Source organism: Camponotus floridanus, unplaced genomic scaffold, assembly GCF_003227725.1.
Source record: "Camponotus floridanus strain SB8 unplaced genomic scaffold, Cflo_v7.5 scaffold177, whole genome shotgun sequence".
NCBI lineage: Eukaryota > Metazoa > Arthropoda > Insecta > Hymenoptera > Formicidae > Camponotus > Camponotus floridanus.
In genome coordinates this window covers 235,649-255,437 of record NW_020229300.1, presented here as the reverse complement: position 1 = coordinate 255,437, position 19,789 = coordinate 235,649, and the positions used below count along the sequence as shown (strand labels likewise).

General features: G+C 30.6%; 1 protein-coding gene across 2 annotated transcripts in view; it reads right to left on the bottom strand.

Annotated features, from left to right (window-relative positions):
- LOC105258100 (protein fem-1 homolog CG6966) overlaps positions 1-19,523 on the bottom strand; it is a 31,348-nt gene extending 11,825 nt beyond the window's left edge. Inside the window, exon 1 of one of the 2 annotated variants that reach the window (XM_011269171.3) lies at positions 19,054-19,523. In XM_011269171.3, coding sequence (XP_011267473.1) covers positions 19,054-19,113 — 60 coding nt within the window. In that variant the 5' untranslated portion in view covers positions 19,114-19,523. Of the gene's footprint in view, positions 1-1,327; positions 1,382-19,053 lie in introns of those variants that run through there. The other variant, XM_011269172.3, reaches the window with a different exon arrangement.
- Between the last annotated feature and the right edge of the window lie 266 nt (positions 19,524-19,789).

Here is a 19,789-nt window from a genome sequence, read left to right as displayed (position 1 = left end):
GATAAATTGCTCGAACAACTTTGTAGAATAATTCACGATTCAGAAGAAAAAATAGATAAGATGAAAGATAATTACAATTAGCTTTTGTAGCAATATCTTTTTTTTTGTTGCTGGAAATTATAAGCGGCAAAGATATATCGGATTACAAATTAGAGAGGAGGGGAGAAAAATTAATATCTCAAAGCAATTTATATCTTAAAGGCAACTATTTCAGGCGGTTGACCCTCAAAGAGAGATCTGAAAGAATTATAATTTTAAAACAGATTTCTGTTATTTAAAATTGATTGGATTGTTCTTGAGTTAGTCACTCGAAAAAGAGCGTTGCTGCATTAGAATCGAGCGTTTCATGTAAGAACAATGAACTATCAGTCGGACGAAAATAGACTTTGGAGACTCTTTCTCCTCTCTCTGCGAAGAGGAAATTATTCCGCATCATCACTATAGCTGCAGTTGTCGGGATTTCCAACTGTTGTCGGGGTTGTTGTACCGATATATCATCAAGGACAAAGAAATCATCGCTCACGCATGAAGGTAAATCCAAACTAAACGGCTGCAGAAAAATCCTTGACATTCTCTCGTGAAGATATTCTCTTTCATGATAATTCTGAATTATTTACATGATAATTTTGACTTATTTAACTGAGAATATTAAAGAACCACAGAAAGTCGTTTAGCAATGAAAAAGAATTTCCAACTTATGAATAAAGACACAATATGATGAAACAGATGTTCATAATTCTTATAATTTTGTCTTCAATTACGAAATTATTGCCTTCCTATTTTATCAATATAAAATATAAATTATAAACCTGCAAAAGGGCTAAGATTTGCAAAAAATGTTAATATTTGTAATAACTTCTAATTTTTTAATTTATTTATAAAATAATTACGCACATTGATATATTAATATACTCTATAAATAAATAAAAAAATGAAAAATAATTACGAATATTAATATTACAAATCTTGATATTTGTAAAAGTTTATATAATTTATATTTCACCTTAATAAAGAGAGCTAAATGTTTTACGATACACATATATGCATTTAGGATAAAGCTACAATTACATATTTTATTATATGTATTTATAAAAGTGCAGAAATATAAAAATATAAACATAAAGATCCAATTTTATAAAAAATATGTTTGCTAGCTATTTTTACAATTATTGTAAGAATATAATAGTGCTTGGTATTACAAATACAAGCAAATTTGCGCAAATTATTTATTTATAATAATCAAGAATCTGTCAAATCTTTATTTTATTCTTTTTTAAATACTTTTTGAGTCTAAACAATTGTCTATAAATTATGCATTTAAACTTACCCGCGTGAATGTTTCATCATCATTAGATACGTGCTCCATTAGTCCTAATTAAATATATAGACCGGTTCAGACGTTAGCGAATAATTGAAATAACGTAATAAGAATTCGAGTTATAAACAGTGCAAGCAAGAAAATTGTATTTAATTGTAATTTAATTTTAACGAATTGGTTATTACTATAATTAACAATGTTGGAAGAAATATTCGCTTATTATTACTTTGATGATCGGAACATAAACTTGAAATCTTATCGCATAAATTAACGAGCATTTATGAGATGCAAATGCTTGAATTAATTTACGATATGCACATACATCTGAGATATGCACATATCTACCTAAGAATTAGAAAATACTTATTCAATATGAAAACAAACCAATTCGAATCTTAAAAATCAAGTTTATAGGATTTATTTAAAAAAGAAAAAATTTATTTTTATGTTTATATATTATTATCGAAAAAGAAAGCAAGCATTTCCCGTTTAAACAATCTTTTCTAATACCGATTACATTTGCTTGAAAAAAAAATCACTTTACAAGTCAATTCAATAGATAACTGATAAACTGAATCAGCTGCTCGCAATCACACGAGGAAATAAAAAAGATTAAAGATTGTGATTTAATCACCGAGCGAAGAAAAAAACGTGCGTTTAATTAAAAAAATGAAACAAGGACGACGAACAGGCTAAACCTAAGCTCAAATTATCACTGAAGTAACTTCCTCAAAGTGAGTAAGGATTTAGCGCGATTTCATAAGGAAGAAGGTAGGAGGTGAGCGAAGTTCAATCACTAGCATAACGTTGGAGGTGGTTGTCGAAGTCAGGGATGTATTGAGATTGAGAAAGTCGCCGGTCCAGACAGATTCGATATTCAAGGTGGTACTGATATTTTCGTAAGAGATATCGCGTACCAGAAATAAGATAACATTATTGATAATTTATAATATAATTTCTATATATTCTATTTTTGAACAAGTTGAGATAATTTCCATATTTTTTCTCTTAATAATTTCGTTTATTGATAATTGGAAATCGATGGTCACTGTCCTGTCGCAAAAAATATCACGCATAGTATTAATAAAACCGAATTTTGCACATTAGTGTCATCATTTTGTAATAATAATATGATGCTTTACAATTATTATTTTATAATTTTATAATAAAGTAATATTATTCGTCGTAAAATTTAAAATTTTATAAGAATTATTTTTGCAATAAAAAAATATATAACGGTAATAATCGAGTTTAAACGAGAAAATTTTTCAATTTATTTATTTTTCGGAAAATTGCAAAGTCTAAGAGCCATCACCAGCAAGTGGGCGATTAACCGAATCGTACAAACGGTCATGCGGCCAAACACCTCCGTGTAGCTTTCTAATTGTTCTTCCTGATCGGCTCTTACTAGCGCGCGATTATATAACAAATTATGCCGGAGAAAAGTCAGATAATATTATTCGAACGATTACGTGGCACGCGCGTCTGTTACACGAGATGATTGAGATGAGAAAATCATACACGAATCTCGCATAGTCCCATGGAAAAACTATGGTCCTTTCAAAGAATCTCACATATTTCGAACATAATTTACTTGACGTCCATCGTTTATAAAAAAACAATTTTTTAAAACGTCGCAAAGCTATAGATTTTCTTATTTTTCTATATATTTTCCTATGAAAAATATTCTTCAAAAATCTCAAGAGAATCTAGCAAAAAAATACAGAAAATTTCCGGCATAATTAAGATGAGAATTTTGAACAAGTAACAAAGCAAAACTAATATCGTCAAAATAAAAATAAAACTAATATCGTCAAAATAATATTTACAAGTGTGTAAATATCAACACGAGTTTTTTCAATGCTGTATGATGTCAGCGCTATCGCATGCAAAATGATATTAAATAATGTTGATATACATAATGTATTTACATATTGCATAATACAAAGCACATCGAGGAGATGCAATTGCAATATGCTAACATGCATTTTTAATATTAATTCATATGAACTATGTATTTACATAGTTCAAAAAATGTGTAATCATTATGGTAGAAAAATATCATTCGTATGATATTTTATCAAACTTTAACATCAAACTTCTTATTTTAATTGTTACATATGTTATTTAATTAGCAAAATTAGCATCAAAAGTTATAAAAGTAAAATTACGCCTCTTAAATTAAGTAAATTATTACGAAATTAAATAAAATTGCATCACTTCAAATTAAATTAAAAATAAGCTTTCTCTCTCTTTCTCTCTCTCTTTATATAATAGAAATTGAATTACCTAAATTAAATTAAAATACAAGATGTTCTTAAAAAATGACCATCTATTTTGTGAAATAATAGCAATTATAAAAAATACTTTAAAAATATACTTTTAAGATACGAATGAAATATGTATATATACATATAATATACTTTATGAACCTAATTTAATTATTAGTTTCTAACTCTAGTGGAGAAACTAACTCTCTATCAATAACTCTCTATTAATATCTCTATAGATTTCAACTGTTTCGTAAACATAAGCACAATTACATTTTTACATAAATACATAAATATAACAATAAATATACTATTAAATCAGTATCACAATTTTTTTAAATGTCTCTAATTTCACCATCAAAAAAGATGGTCACTTGAGAGAAATATTCTTGTATTATAACGAAAAAAATTTAATTTACTTTATAACTTAAACAAATTAAAGCAAGATGTTATCATAATAATCATAATCAAAATCATCGTGAATATATCAGATGTCACAATTAAAAATAATTATTAAAAATTTTAAACGATGTTTCATCGAGAAGATGAGAAACGATGCAAAACGATGCATCGAGCATATGCAAATGAAGTGTAAAGAAGAGATCGACTGGCGGAAGAAGTGAAATAAGACGCGAAATTGATGGCGTCAGGCACACATAAGGCCGAGTTATGTCAAGTTACACAGCGCGTTTACTTTCTAACCAGTATCGTTACGTGGACTTTCGATGAAAGTATTATGATTACAGTTATAATAAGTAGTGTCATTATCGATTACAAGAATATCGCGCAGCTGACATCTGTTAAGAATTGATTTGATACTTGTGTGCCAACATGATTGGCACATAAATCAACGTATTTTATTAACTAGATTAATATATTCTAATGCACACATATTTTTTAATTGTTTACTTTATAAATAAAATCATAATAATCATAATTCTTTATAAATTTTCTGAAACTACGAAAAAAAAAGAGAAAATCTAAAATGTGACAAGCAATTTTCGGTCATGTTCAGAATCGCATAAAAAGCCAATAACAATCTTTATTAAGAATGTCTTTTTTTATACACCCTTTTACTTTTTAATTGTCATTTTTAAAAGCAGAAAGCAAAGAAAGTTTGGCACGTTTATATTTACAAACAGGATTTACGTATATTTTAATTCAAATAAGTAATATAAGAATGATTATGAAGCCACATAATCTACTTAAAATTACATTTAAATTCAAACATAAATGATCATTGGGATTTTAAAAACATTTGCATTATTGTACAACATAAAATTCAACATAAAATTTATCTTTGTCATTGTTATTTCCATATTTTCAAATATTATTATAATCTTGAATCATGATTTTATGCCGTATCATATAGCAATGCGAATGAGTGATGGTGCAAAGTTCATTCGATTCATTAAACTTATTGATTGGGCCTCGTCAGCGTGCCACGTAGTTGCTAATTATCTGCTCAATCACTGTTCTAATTGGAGACACCGTATTTCGTATTCGGAATATGTTTATATGCCACGAATTCGCGATATCAAAAATTAATGACTTTATAAAATAGGTGTTTTTATATGTGCGAATACATTTTTTCCAATGATATGTCTCGGTAAGATATTTAAGGTCGCTTAATAATCTTTAAAAAAAGCGAATTTTAAAGTAATATTTTATAATTAACATATTATACAATATATTACATTTACATATTGTATAATTTAATTGATTTTAATAAATTACTAAATTTCAGAAAAATTTGTCTTGGCGGTTTATTGCGAAGGTTAAATAATTTAAATTGTTGTAAGCAATATATGATTCTCATGTGTTCCTTCTCATGCGATATATCACAATTGCAAATGAAGAAATACAAAATGTACTCAAATACATTTCTGAGTGATTGACATGAAAAGTTGATGTTCTACGTATGAATCCGGTTCTATGAATCATCGATGATTACTTGTGCCGAGATTTTCCGTATTTTATGATTAAACAAAAATCTAATGGATGGAATTTTTCGTGTCATGCGAGGAAGAAAATGTTAAGAGATGTGTAATCAGTTTTCTTCATAACATGTTTACATCTCAAAAAGTAATCAATGCACGTTCTCCGTATTATTTATGAATAAAACATACTTCCGAATGATTGACATGACGTTGATATTCTACATATGTATCTGATTCTATGAATTATTGATAATTATCTCATGACGAGATTTTCCGCGTTTCGCGATTCAACAACAATCCAGTGAATGTTTCGCGTCGTGTGAAGAGAAAAATGTTAAAAAGGGTGTAGTCAGTTTTTTTCATAACTTGTTTACATCTAAAAAAGCAATTAAAGTACGTTCTCTGCACTTATGAATATGAAGTACTTATAAAACATGTTAAACATCAATAAGAATACTAAAGACAAGAATACAAAATGAGTAATGCGCTTGATGACGATCAACATTCGATTTTATGTCACAACGAAAGATCACGAAACATCACGTATTATTGCATTAAACGGCATAGCATGCAAATTTTTTACATCAATAAGATGAGACAAAGATTCTCTCATAACTTCTTTCTTTTTAAAATAATTCTTTTGAAATTTAAGTATAAATATTTTAGGCATAAATATGTATAAAATTCTTCTACGATCTTATTGAAAAGAATACGATTAATTTAATAAACAGATTTATAATTTCCGACGCGTAATTAAAAATAAAAAAATTGTGCGAATGCATTTTAAGAAATGTTTGTTCAAAGTTTGCGTGTGAAGAAATTAATTAATTAAATATTGCAAACGCAATCGTGTTTGCAACTCTTCTCATACTCACGTTATATGTTGAATTCATTCTTGCGACTGACCTGCTTTTCGTGAACTTCCGGTCTAGCTACAACTATTGCAAGTCTATATGCGATATATAACGAATACAATCGCACGATTTCGCAAACGGCAGGAAGCATTGCAAACTATACTATTGATGCATTATTGTTAATTATACTTTAGCTATCGGTTAATCGAATTGTAGCAATTGCGCTGTCATCATATTATCTTGGAATAGTTTCTTTCTTTTGTTTTTTACTCATAAGAATTCTATATATTTGATACATTGTTTAAAATCTTCACATTCTAGTTTAACCTGCCGCAATTTATTAATAATTATTGACAATTAATTTTTTATTAGATTATAAAACTTTATATTATTTAACGTTATGAATGTTAACATTATGAAAAAACTTGAAGTCAAAAATTTAAAAAATTAAAAAATTTGCTGATTATTAATCAGATTTAATATCTTATATATGCTTACATAATATCTTATATATGTTTGTAAAAATGATAATGATGTATAATACCCCTATTCTGTAACTTCTAACTCTTGCGTTATGTATGTTGCATAATTATTATATGATATAAAAATCCTACACAGTATATATAACGCAAGCGTTGGATGTTACAGAATAAGGGTGCTGATTTTGTATAAATAAATCGGTATAATGAAAGATAAGTATAATAATATGTAGTATGATTATATAATTATATAATTATAATTATAATTATGATTATATAATTATAATCTTAACCAATATTTTTGGAAAAGGTTTTTGATAAAAGTTATTCCATTTATACATACAATAAGAAGCGCAAATATATATATATGTTTAAAGTGTGCTGTCGACGACTTTTCGATCCTGCTCTGGGTCCTATTCAAAGTCAAATAAGAAAAACATAATATTATTTGATTTTGAAAAAGATCCAGAGTAGGATCGAAACGTCGTCTACAGCACACTTTAAACATATATATTTCCGCTTTTTATTGTATGTATAAATGTAATAACTTTATAAAGTGTCTATCATAACATTACATATTATTATTACTCTCTATCACGCATCATTACCTGTGTTTTTGGTTTCCCTAGTCTTCTTTTAATTCAATTACAATTCTCTAAAAATTTCATACATCAAACAATAGCTTTTTATATATTATTATGGTCTTGTCTATATAATTCGTAAGAGAAACGAAACAAAATATTGTCAGAATGAAAACACAGGAAAAATGAGTATGTTAATAAATATGTGTTATGTAATGATTACTGAGCACTGTGCTAAATTTGCATAATTTATAGAATATTAATCTTTAATTTGAATCTTTTAATGTGGAAAATGTGATATTTATCTCATCATTTGTCTCATATTTTTTTACGCATCTGTTTCATGCAAAATTATATCTCAGTCTCTGACTCATCACATATTTTACCAGTATACGAGTAATATTAGAACGCAGTATAGAGAACTCAGTACAATTTGCTTCTAGAATGTTAACGCGCAAGATCGTGAAGCAATATTTGAATTTGGCGAAATGTCATTTTATATTTTCACTTATTTATTTTTTAAAAATATATTTAAAAAATGCCAAGAATGATACACACACATACACCAGAGATGACAATTTTAACATATTTATATTTTAGTAATAAATATAACATTATGAAAATATATTATAATTTAATCTCATATATTATTTTAATGTTAATCAATTAAGCAATAAAGTATCAATATTAAATTTTTTAATAATCGTAATTAATATTATGATTTTTACTTCTAAGCTATTTGATTCTGATTAATATTTCATCCAGTTGGAATATATATCAATTTTATTAAACAAATTTCTCTTAAAATACAGTACTGAATTATTCATTATTTTTATACTTTGTGTACGGCTCTTCCGGTTTTTCCTTATCCCAATACAAGCGTATTTATACATTTCTTTAAAAAGGCTGCCAAAAGTCCGACCGCTGTTTTTCCAAGACAAAAGTATATATCGAAAGACAATAACTTTCTCGACTTGTAGAGAGAGAAATAATAAAGTACGAGATGGTCGAATTTCGGGAATTGCGCCTCTCCGAAGTTAAATAATAAATATTCAGTTCAGAAATCCTGAACTCTTGACGCACGCTGAATGTTTTTGAACCCGATCCGAATACAGAGCTGCGTCGCGTCTGCTGCATGGATTTTATTCAGGAACAAAGGCATCATAAACTTTGATGATTCAAAGCTAAGTCCGAGGAAGTAGTGAATTTTCGGACAAAACTCTGATTCAAAAGGATTAATTGAATTATTTGGAAGCCATTTATAAGTCCAAATGTGAAAAATTCGAAAAAATCATAAATTTGACGAATACAAATGTAATATTGTAGATAATGCGATGAATGTATATCAATCTAATTTTAAGTCAATGAGCGGATAATCGACATGATCGAAAAATATATTTTTATTATTATCGCTATTTTGCTCGTCTATTTTTTCTCGATTTATGTTTGTAAGGTGAAATTATGGGAGCTAAATGTCAATTGCTAATGAAATGATTATGATAAAGTCACGTCACGCGAAACGAAACGTGAAAGTATGTGATTACATGCTAATAGAGCAAATGACGAGAGGTAGCGCACGTGAAAGATGCAAGTCGAATGAAAAAACGCATAATGCGGAAAAGCATGGTCGTCAGCGCAAAACGTGAGCGATGGCTTATCAGCTGCAATGCCAAGGTGAAATATTGTTGCCAATATAGCCATAGTCAATATTGGCGATCTAGATTACGCGTTAATTGAGAATTGTTGCGAGAAAAGAGTCCTCAAGGATAGAAAGATAACGAAAATCCTTATCGATTTTTCCACGCCTTAGAAGCTTCAATATAGCTTCAACTTTTCTGGTCTCATCGTCAGAAACTCTCGAAATCATATAAACGCAGAATCTAAATTTTCTGCGAAATCGGATCTGCATCTGCATGATTCAGGGATGATTATAATAATTGCCATTGTTCCCGTGCAACAATCAAAGTTTCGAATTGATTATGCATGTATCTAAAAGATTCTATCTTAACATGTTTTTTTATAAAGAAAAAACATAGAGCCTCTTAAGTTTCAAGTGCAAGATTTCTAAATGTACTGAAAAAAACTGAATAAATTTCATAAGATAAGCATCTTTCATTTACATATCATTTTAATTTTTTTTCACTAAAAACTTCTTATCACTAAAAACTACAATAAAGAATATATGCTGCATTTAATATTTTGTTAAAATTAAATTGAATATATACTGAATATAAACTGAATTGAATAGATATATATTTATAATATATTTTAAACATATACACATAATTCACTTGGCTTGTTGCTTGTTTACAATATAAGAGCCAAATTATCAAAGAGAGGATTATTCTTTAAATTCTCTGAGTTTTAATAAAATTCCTTAAAAATTTCCTGATTTTTTCACGTACAAAAATTCTGGAGAATATCAGATTTTCCAGACAATATCAGATTTTCCAGGCACCCTGATCAAGTATGTTTTCGAATTGATTCGAGAAACGAGAAACGTTCTACTAATCACGAAACGAGAGCAAAACGAGATATCTCCTTTCGATGATTCACCTTGCGTGAAATCAGTAGTGCGTTATCGGTATTTATTTTCGTCATTAAAGTTTAATTTTTTTGTTTCATTTTTTTATAATTTTTCAGTCTAAAAAATATATATGTATATTTATTGTCTTATGTACAAAATAAAATGTATAAAAATGTATATAAAATAAAACAAAATAATTAAAAAAAAATTGATAACAATTTCTCAGCTATATCTTACAAATTTTAATTTTAATTTTGAAAGATTTCGTGGAAACGCATAGTCGAGATCTCTGACATCGGAAACGGAGTCAAGTTGTAAATTGGTGCCAACCTTGGAGCTGTCATCAGTGCATTACGTAATTGTACATATATGTATACGTACGTTAAACGCACTGTTGGTAGTTCGACAACTGTATTATCTTGCGTAATAACACTATGTCACGCCGGATTGATTTAAAAAAATATGCTTTACGATGTGACCAATTTCAACGTCGATCAGTTTTGATTGCGTTAATTATACTAATCATACAATATTAAACGTGATCACATTCGAGCAATGGAATAATCGAATAATTGCGAGCGCGCATGTTTCTCTTCTCGACAAGAGAATCATATGAATCATACGGTGACCAGAATTGAAATGTTATTGTGAATTATAAAATATCATAATCTTTCTGACTTAATGTGAACCTAACAGAATAAACTAACGTAACTAACGACCGAAGTAACAGAATCGATTTCTTTCGGCGTATCGAATGATCAGCTCATGTCGATTCTAATCTGCGTGACGCTGATGACGCTCCTTCATCGACGCTCCTCAATCCCGTTAAAAGGTCAGGGGTCTACGGGATCGTTTCTTTGCCGATTGAGCGGTTCATTTCAGGTTACACCTATGTGAAGCTATTTTAATCATTCTGCATGTACACCGTGCTCGTGATCGCCTGTTGACTAACTTTATAAATAGACTTTGGTAGGTGGATCGATTCTAGCGTCTCGTTTATGTAAAGTCTTTAACAAATATTACGCTTTTTACATCGTGGACCAAGTATAATATTCATTTGGAATGTTTGCGAGATATGTCACGATTCATTTTTTAATTATATTAATTATATTGTTGGATATTTATAATATATATTAATGTTGGATAATATATATTAAACTGTCAGTGCGACAAGTAATTACCAATTAATCGAAAATAATGATATATTTTTAACAAAAAAATATATTCTTATCAGATCAAATTCATGAATTAAATTACATATACATGAGGGAATTATTTTATAATTAAAGACCTTTGTTTGACTCGATCTGGCTCGATATTCGATAACCCTTGTGCGATTAAATAGATTGCCTGCCTACCGTGAAAACTAGTAAACATTTCTGCTCAACATTGTGTTTGAGTGAAATGATAATTGCAAAGACATAATATGCACTTTCTATTCGTCGAAAGACACTCTATGTAGGTCTACATTATTGTGCATCTGAAATTAGTACTCATTACCTCGATATTTAGTTTATTTTGTGTGGGTCACGAATAATCATAATTTCATCTCTAATTCTTCGTTTCACCTACATTTGTAATTTTTAAAAAGATTCATAATTCTCAAATAATTTTCGATTCACACGAGACATTCGCCGATTACAAATTCACGAGTGATAGATTCGATGTTGTTTATTTGCCTAAAGCATGTAAATGAAAGTGCAAATAAAAATTTTCTTCATAAAACATAAAAATTTTTGTAGAAAAAGCCTCAGTTGTTGCAAATTTTTTATCAGATGTTCAACATCTTTGTAGTTTGATTATTGTAAAGTTGATTTTTCATTATTTTCGATTTTTTCAGATATTTTTTAGATAATAATTTGAACTACGATTTTAAATGTGGATCGCAATTGGCTATATAGTCATGCAATTACTATTTTTAATTCGATAAATTCTCAAAAGACCAAACTTCAAAATTGAAATTGAATGAATTGTCCTTATTATAAATATGTATAAAAACATGACTTGTAATTTTTAAAAATGTATTTTTTAATCATTATTTTAATATAATAAGAATAGGAGAAAATCAAAAAATTGTTACGTTTCTAATTTTCTCTTAAAAATAATGGATTAATGAGATTTTTACGATTATAATAATACTAAACATAATATAATTTGAGTAATTTTTAATTAAATGCATAATAAAAATTTGTGTTATGCGTCGAACTGAAAATCATATCGTGATGTAATTTGTCGCAAAAATCTCATTAAAATTTTTGAAACAAAAATAAATTAAAAATATAAGGATTTTAATTTTGTTTCACATTATATTAACAAAAAAATAATAATATAATTTTAAGAATAATGAAAAAAAAAGTTTTTCAACAAAAAACATTTTTTAAATATTTGCTTTTTATCTATAAAAAAAAATTTTTTTACCTCTCAAAACTTGTGTAAACTTTCGTTCGCGAACAATCGATCAAGTTCAATAATAAAATATCACCCGATAGATACTTTTACTTTTTTCTTTTTCGCTTTCTTCTCTCTTTAAAGCATGCATGTATATACGGTCACGTACAATGATCTCAAGTGCAATAGCATCAAATGCGCGATACCAGTTAAATAAACTTACGGATGAGTAAATATATCCTATCATCCGCGAAGTCGACTCTCGAATTAGATTTCTCGAACGCGAGCGATCGCCGCGTCGTGCCCCCCCCCCCCCCGCGCAGCGGTTCGACGATCGATTCCGCAATTTATATGATGGGAGTTACCTCGCAAATTCTCGTTAAGTATCACGCGCGCGCGCGCGCGCGGCAACGTCTCGCCAATTTATTAACGGATATTAATAGTCACCCCAGAGCTGGCACTCTCTTAAAGCTACAAATACGTACGGCACAAGAAAAACGTTAAATTTCATTAATTTATCCGCCGTTGTTTTGTGATTGCGATAAATATTTACAAACCAATTATATACGCAGGAGCGTATCTCTAAAGTATTCATTGCCACGAATAAATACATTTTTATTGCGTCATAAGTACGCAATAAAACGCGAACAATTCGAAAACAACCTAGAGGTTAATGAGATAATTAATTATTCTTATTTCTTATTACGCCTTATCAATTTTATTTAAGTTGGCAAAAAGTTTAAATAAAAGCTGATATATTAACTAAATTTACAACATTACGCGAATAATATAAAGATAAGATTATTCTGATCAGACGAAAAAAAAATCCAATAAGCAATAATTTTTCCAAAAGTTAATTTTTGAAAATATATTCCAATTAAAAAAAAATAGATATGCAAGTATGATTTTCCTTTATATAAGAGACTTTTATACTTTTGGAATGCTGTTAATGGAAAATATTTATTTGCGATGATAAATTGGAAAAGATCTGTAAGTATAATTGATGTATAAAGTCTAGACTTTAAAACACATTTTAATTGCAAAAAAAGAGAGAAAATTATAAATTTAAATAATATAAAGCAGAGTCTCGTCTCTATACATCGCCAAGTATTTAAAATGTGAAAAAAATTTTCAAAGTGCGAAAATTAAAAGTATGAAAACATCGTTACATCGACAGTTCTAATAAAATTTACGTTCGCTGTATAATTTTACGTTGCCATAATTTTAAAATATCGGTATCATCATTTTTGACGTCAATAAGACGTCATTTGCATATCTCATCGAAAACATTTTCGCATGTGAATGTATTAACAAAAAGTATCAAAACAAAATGCCTCGATGTCTCTGAGTAATTAGAAAATACATTGTGAGCGACCAAGTAAGCAAATGATGTAAGAAAAAGATAAGTGATTGATTATAATTTAGGTTTATTTCAATCACTATGTCTGTATAATAAATCGACACGATTATCAATTGCAATGAAGAATTTATACGATTATCGATCGCTTCTTTTTCTTTGTCCGTTTCATACCAATCGATTAACTGAATGTAACATTGACAAGAATACATCGTGGTCATTGCTACTCTGTTAACGGTTTATTTTCGTCACAAGATTGTAATGTGAGTTCAGAAAACGCGTAAAACTGCAATCAAAGATTAATTATTATCTTTTTGCGTATGCATCCTACGTAAGCATAATTGATTACATGACTGTTGACTCATGTGGAATATTCTGCATTTCTTTCATTTGTGATTTTATGAATTTGCAATTAATTTTTTTTATCATGGAAACAAAGACGCAATCTTTTTCGATAATCGTCACAACTATAATATGGACGTCGTTTGTAAATTGCCGACTAGATACTAGGCCAACCATGTGGAAGATATCTCTTTGAAACACAGTGTTTATTCAAATGTTGCAGAAAAGTTTTCTAATCTGCTAGGTATTTTGTTTAAAATTTCAGATAAAGAAAATATCTCTAACTATCTAAAATATGTTTTTCTTTATTTTATAAGCTCTTTAATGCCTTGCATTTATATAAAGAAAAAGACAGAGCTCACCTCTTTAAATTCAAATATTAGATTTACAAATGTACTAAAAAAAATTGAATTAAATTTTGTAGATAAATTCATTCTTTTCACTTTCATAAAATTTTCATTTTTTTCTCACTAAAAAAATTACAATAAAGAACATGTATTGCAATATTTTAATTAATAATTTTATTAAAACATAAATATACATTCATAATATATTTTAAACAAATAATCTACTCGACTTATCGACAATGTAAGAACAAAATTATCAAAGAGATTTCCTGAATCCCAGTAAAATTTCACGAAAATTGCTCGATTTTTCTAGATATAAAAAATCTCTGAGAATTCCATGTTTTCATGTTTTTCCAGGGAGGATAGGCACCCGACACACAAATCGCTCGTGTTTACGCAGCGTTTAACGTGTCGCAGTATCGAACGTGTCTGCCACATCGAGAGATGCAATCGATTTCATCGATAAGCCACGCAACACCGCGATTTCATGTTGGTCAATCAATGTGCCAGGGCGATCGCCACATTGCGTTTTCAACTCGCTCCATGTTATTTCTAAAGCTTTTCGTGCTTTACACGTGCGCATGATGCGTGCCAAGCCGAGAAGCGAACGTATACACATATACGAAGAGTCGCGCGACCAGGCAGATTCAACACACGAGCACGTCTATGAACGTCCCGCTACTAAATATAACTGCTGTTTGCTGCGGCTATTTCCTACTCGAGAGATAAACGCGAGTCAAGAGGAAAGAGAAGCACGCGTGTCCCTTGCTTTCGTCGCACACCTTCGCCGAAGGAACTGGATCTCTCTTTGGGATTTTTATTACGACGTCGTTATCAGAGCTTATCGAGACGATAAACCATATCTCAAACGATAAATCATATCTCACGTGAATAAATTCTCGCAAGTCTGCAGGTGATTAAGCGTGGTCTTGATAAAGGATAAACAGATGATTATTATTTAGTTCAAACAAAATCGAAATTGCGACTTGATGTCGAATAAAATCGGAATTAAATTTTCACGTAATTTCACAAATGTCGAAATATTTATAGCTTCCACTGGGAAAATCTACGTCATGAATAGTAACGAATAATAACTGCTACACCGGCTGGTTGATGAGTTTCAACTTCAAAAACTGATATAAAAAGTCATTGTAAATAGAAAGTTGAAAATAATGAATTTGTACGATACGAATCTCTTGTAATTAATTGTGGAATTATGTCCGATGATTCTCAGAAATGCAATTATTTCTAGATAATTTATATAGATAATTTTCTGAGTTCATAAAAATCACTATCTTCTATTTATATCTACCTTTATCAATATCGTAGATATTATCTTCGCTGAAAAATTGACTCTTGAATTAATAATAGATTTTGTCATTAAAAATAAATAAGAAAAATAAGTAGAAATAAATATTAATAAAATATACGGATATATATGTTAAATATATTTATTTAATTCCGAAAAATTCTATGCAATATTTCTCTATTGGAATTTATCATATTGCGTGCTCGCCGATATTTCGAGTTCGTCATAGATTGTTACAGGATTAACCGTGCCAAACATTTCGAAATCACGCACACAAACGGAATACCGTTAAAGATAATTTTTTAACACGGTCTGTTAATGCGCGCGCGAGAAAACGAACGAAATATCGGTAAGAAAATGCTCAGACAGCGAGAGAACTTTCGATACTTCTTCTCGCCAAGTTATTTTACAAAGGAGAGTTGGCAGTATTTAAATATGTGGATAAAATCATCGGAGAAAACCGGAAAGTAACAACCTTGCGAATATTCAAGGTCTTGGGTATTACCAAGCTTGGAAATTACACAAGATACTCGATAAGTATGCAGCAGTAGAATCTCGTACACATTGTGTAAAGAAAAGTCTCGGCAGAAAATTGATTTTTGTGTTTGCATTAGTGTCGCATTGCCACGATATATGATAAAGGATCAAGAATGAATGAGCTTGGAAATAAATAACAAACGCTTTACTTTCGTATGTATTTTGCGAATAAATTTTTTAGCTTAATAAAATATGAATTTGTGATTAAAGGTGAAACGGATAAAAATTTGAAAAAAAATTGATAAATATTCGACAAGTCAAAGAAATTAAAATTCCGATTTATCCATGTGCCGAGATGGTGTATCTGCGATCACTTTTTTAATTAATAAACAATCTTAGTAAATGCCGAATTTAAGTAGATCGATTGAATTTTGGCCCGAGTACCGAAAACTTTCTCGGGCTATTTCCATTCATTCCCATGGCAACGAGCTAACGATCAGGCGGCGAAATTTCGAAATTACGCTCGACAAGCCTGCGCATTCGCCATTTCTGTTTCATAAGCTGCGCGACGCGTTTACAACGTTGCTGTGAGCTGCAAATATTTACCCTAAATTCGTGCGCCACGCAGAAGTGTAGTCACACACTATTCCAATAGTAATTTTAGTCTGTCTTTGCTTATTCAACATAGTACCCTAATTATATTACTTTGTTTGCGCGGTTAAACGCACAGATCATGACAAAATCTACACTTTTTATCGTTTTTGTTTACTTTATATTATTTTCAATTTTTTAACTGTTTTTAATATACTTCATATCATTAATATTGCTCTCGTAACGATTAATACGGTGCAAATAAATAATTTATATATCTTATGCAGTAAAATCACAAGTACAAATTTTCAGTTTTTTCTATTAATACCATTCTCTCTTATCCACACAATTTTAGATAATAGATAATATAGATAATATAACATAAAATGTAAATATTATGCATAGTGTTTGAATAAAATTGCAAGAAGACGAGAATTTAATTTTTTCAAGTAGATTAAATTTTTAAATTGCAATAACTTAGAATTAAATAAAAATTGCACATTCTCAATTTTAGCATAAAAGCGATGATATAAATTTCTCACTTTCGTTAATTTATCTATACTGAAATTATTATAAAAAATATTGGCTCAGACACTTTGGAATTACATTTTTAAATTTATGTTATATTTAGATAAATAGTGCAACATATTTAACAAAAGAATATTAATAAAAATCCTGAAATAATTCAGAGACGTAAGTGCAGTTGCACTCGATCAAAAGTTCGATCTTCAATCCGTGCCAATAAATTTTTCTCGATTGCATGCTGCAAGTAGAAAAATACCGCCAATACGAATACACGATTATCTGTGAAATAAGCTTCAAGTGGGCTGAAAGCGTTCTATGCGAGCACTGTTATGTGTTGCAACCTTTAAAAGGTCAGAGCTCGTCTACCGTTCCGGTAAAGCAAAACAGAATAGAGTTTGAAATATACAATAAAGTAGTTTCGTCATAAACACGTATCATATAAGCGAGATAAAACTTAATAATCGAGAGACAAAGCACCCCACGCAATGCTTCTTCTTGAAAATATTCACGCAATTGTCAATGGAAATATGAATATATACATGCATAAATAATATGTATATATTCGTTTAATAAAAATATTCAAGTGATATGAACGATATTTTATGCACAATAATTGTGTGATTCGACCTTTGGCGAAACAACCAGGCAAAATATGTACTTTCAATTCCATCTCGGTCGAACAAAAAAAAAATCACGCTCCGTACAAAGGAAATTTGCAGCTCACATGGTAGTTCCCGATGTAGAAAATCGAATTATGAGTCATTTAATTTACGTAGCGGTCTCATGGAAACATCGAAAATCGATTTGCTCGGCGCGTTCAAAAAACGACATCCCGAAGCGACTTCGCGAACAAAGCGTCGAAAAGCACATTGGCAACAATATTAGAGAAGCTTCTAGTTCTTTTCCTTCTATAATTCTTATCGAGCGCGAAACTTCCAGTAGTGGTGAAAGTTCCTCGGGCAACTCCAATTCCGCTTCTCGGCCGGGCATCGGGAAAACCGGGAGCGAGTCGCATTTTTCGCATCGAAGATAAAAGCAATTGTGCAAATGTCAATGGAAAGCTTTTCGCGGATCAAAAATAACGAAGTTATCTCTTTACGCGTTTGTGACATCGGCTTATCTAGATTGTACCGGTTTTGTAGATTTGTTTGGCAAAACTCCACATTTTTTTGGATAAAATCCATGTCAGTGATAAAAACCGGGAAAAAACTGGCAAGAACTGGTCTTTTCTATTTTAAAAATGCTAAAATGAATAAAAAAATCTTTTTATCGATATTCATTAATTGAGAGAATATTTTCTAATTTAAATTTTATCCAAAATAAAATTTATAATAAATTAAGAATCGATGTGACGCGAATTGTTTTTGTTAAATGTGTGTATAGTTTATTGAAAAAATAATATTTAGATCCCCAAAGTTTCCATCTTAATAATTTCACATATTAATTTGAATTAAAAAAAGGCTTTATTATTATATTGACTTTTTAAATTATAGAATTGGTATAACTACTAATCAAAGCAAAAATATATTTCGTTTAACATTATAAATATATTTTTTAACGTTACGTATAAATTATTTTTATAGCTTTTGCCAGTTTATTCCATCGGATAAGCAAAAATCGGAAGTAACGTAATTTTCTCCGTTCACCGAATTTCGGTCAACTCTGGTCTAATAGACGCGCCGAAATATCAGTATCGCAACGAAGTAGATCCAGAACCATTACGTGCCAACAAAGTGCAGAATACTCACCTTGAGACGTTTAAGCTTGCCGTCCCTCGCAGCGCTGTACACCACGCTCTTAAAATCCATTTTCACATACTCCGACCCACGTCACGTCGATTGGGCTGTCTCCCCTTCGTCGCACGTAGATCGTACCACGTATTCTCGTCGTCCAAGTTGACGTCGTTGATGTCGTCGACACCCCGGAGAACTGAAGCGGCGCTTCCTCCGTCTCCCCCTCCTCCACTTACTGTAAGGCGATACGTTGAAAAACGAAAAAAAACCGCGTTAGCGGGATCGCGTCACCCTTCGCTCGTGAAGAGGCTCGTTTCGTACGCGAGAGATCGGAAAATTGAGAGAACGATCGTCCGCGTGCACAAAAAGTCGGTCTAAACAAGCGAGAGGACGAAACAGTCGCGCTCGATCCGTGTTTCCGTTCACTCGTCAGGTGGCGGTAGCAACAGTCCGCTTGACGGCTCGTAAACGACTGAGCTCGCGCTGCCAATCGCCTGTCGATACCAACTGCGCGTTCTTGACCGTTCCCGACGCATGCGCCGCGACGCTGCCGACGCATGCGCCGCGACGACGAGCGCACTCGATCCCCGGCGTCGCGTTCGTGCGCATTTCGTTTCTTCCCTCCGAAAAGAGGAATCTCGTCCTTTCGAACGATTCTTTTCGCGCTTGCGGCGTTGCACCGAAAGGAACCTGCAACGACCCCAGACTGTTTGCGTCTCGTTACCGACAGAGTGCGCAGGCTCGACGTATC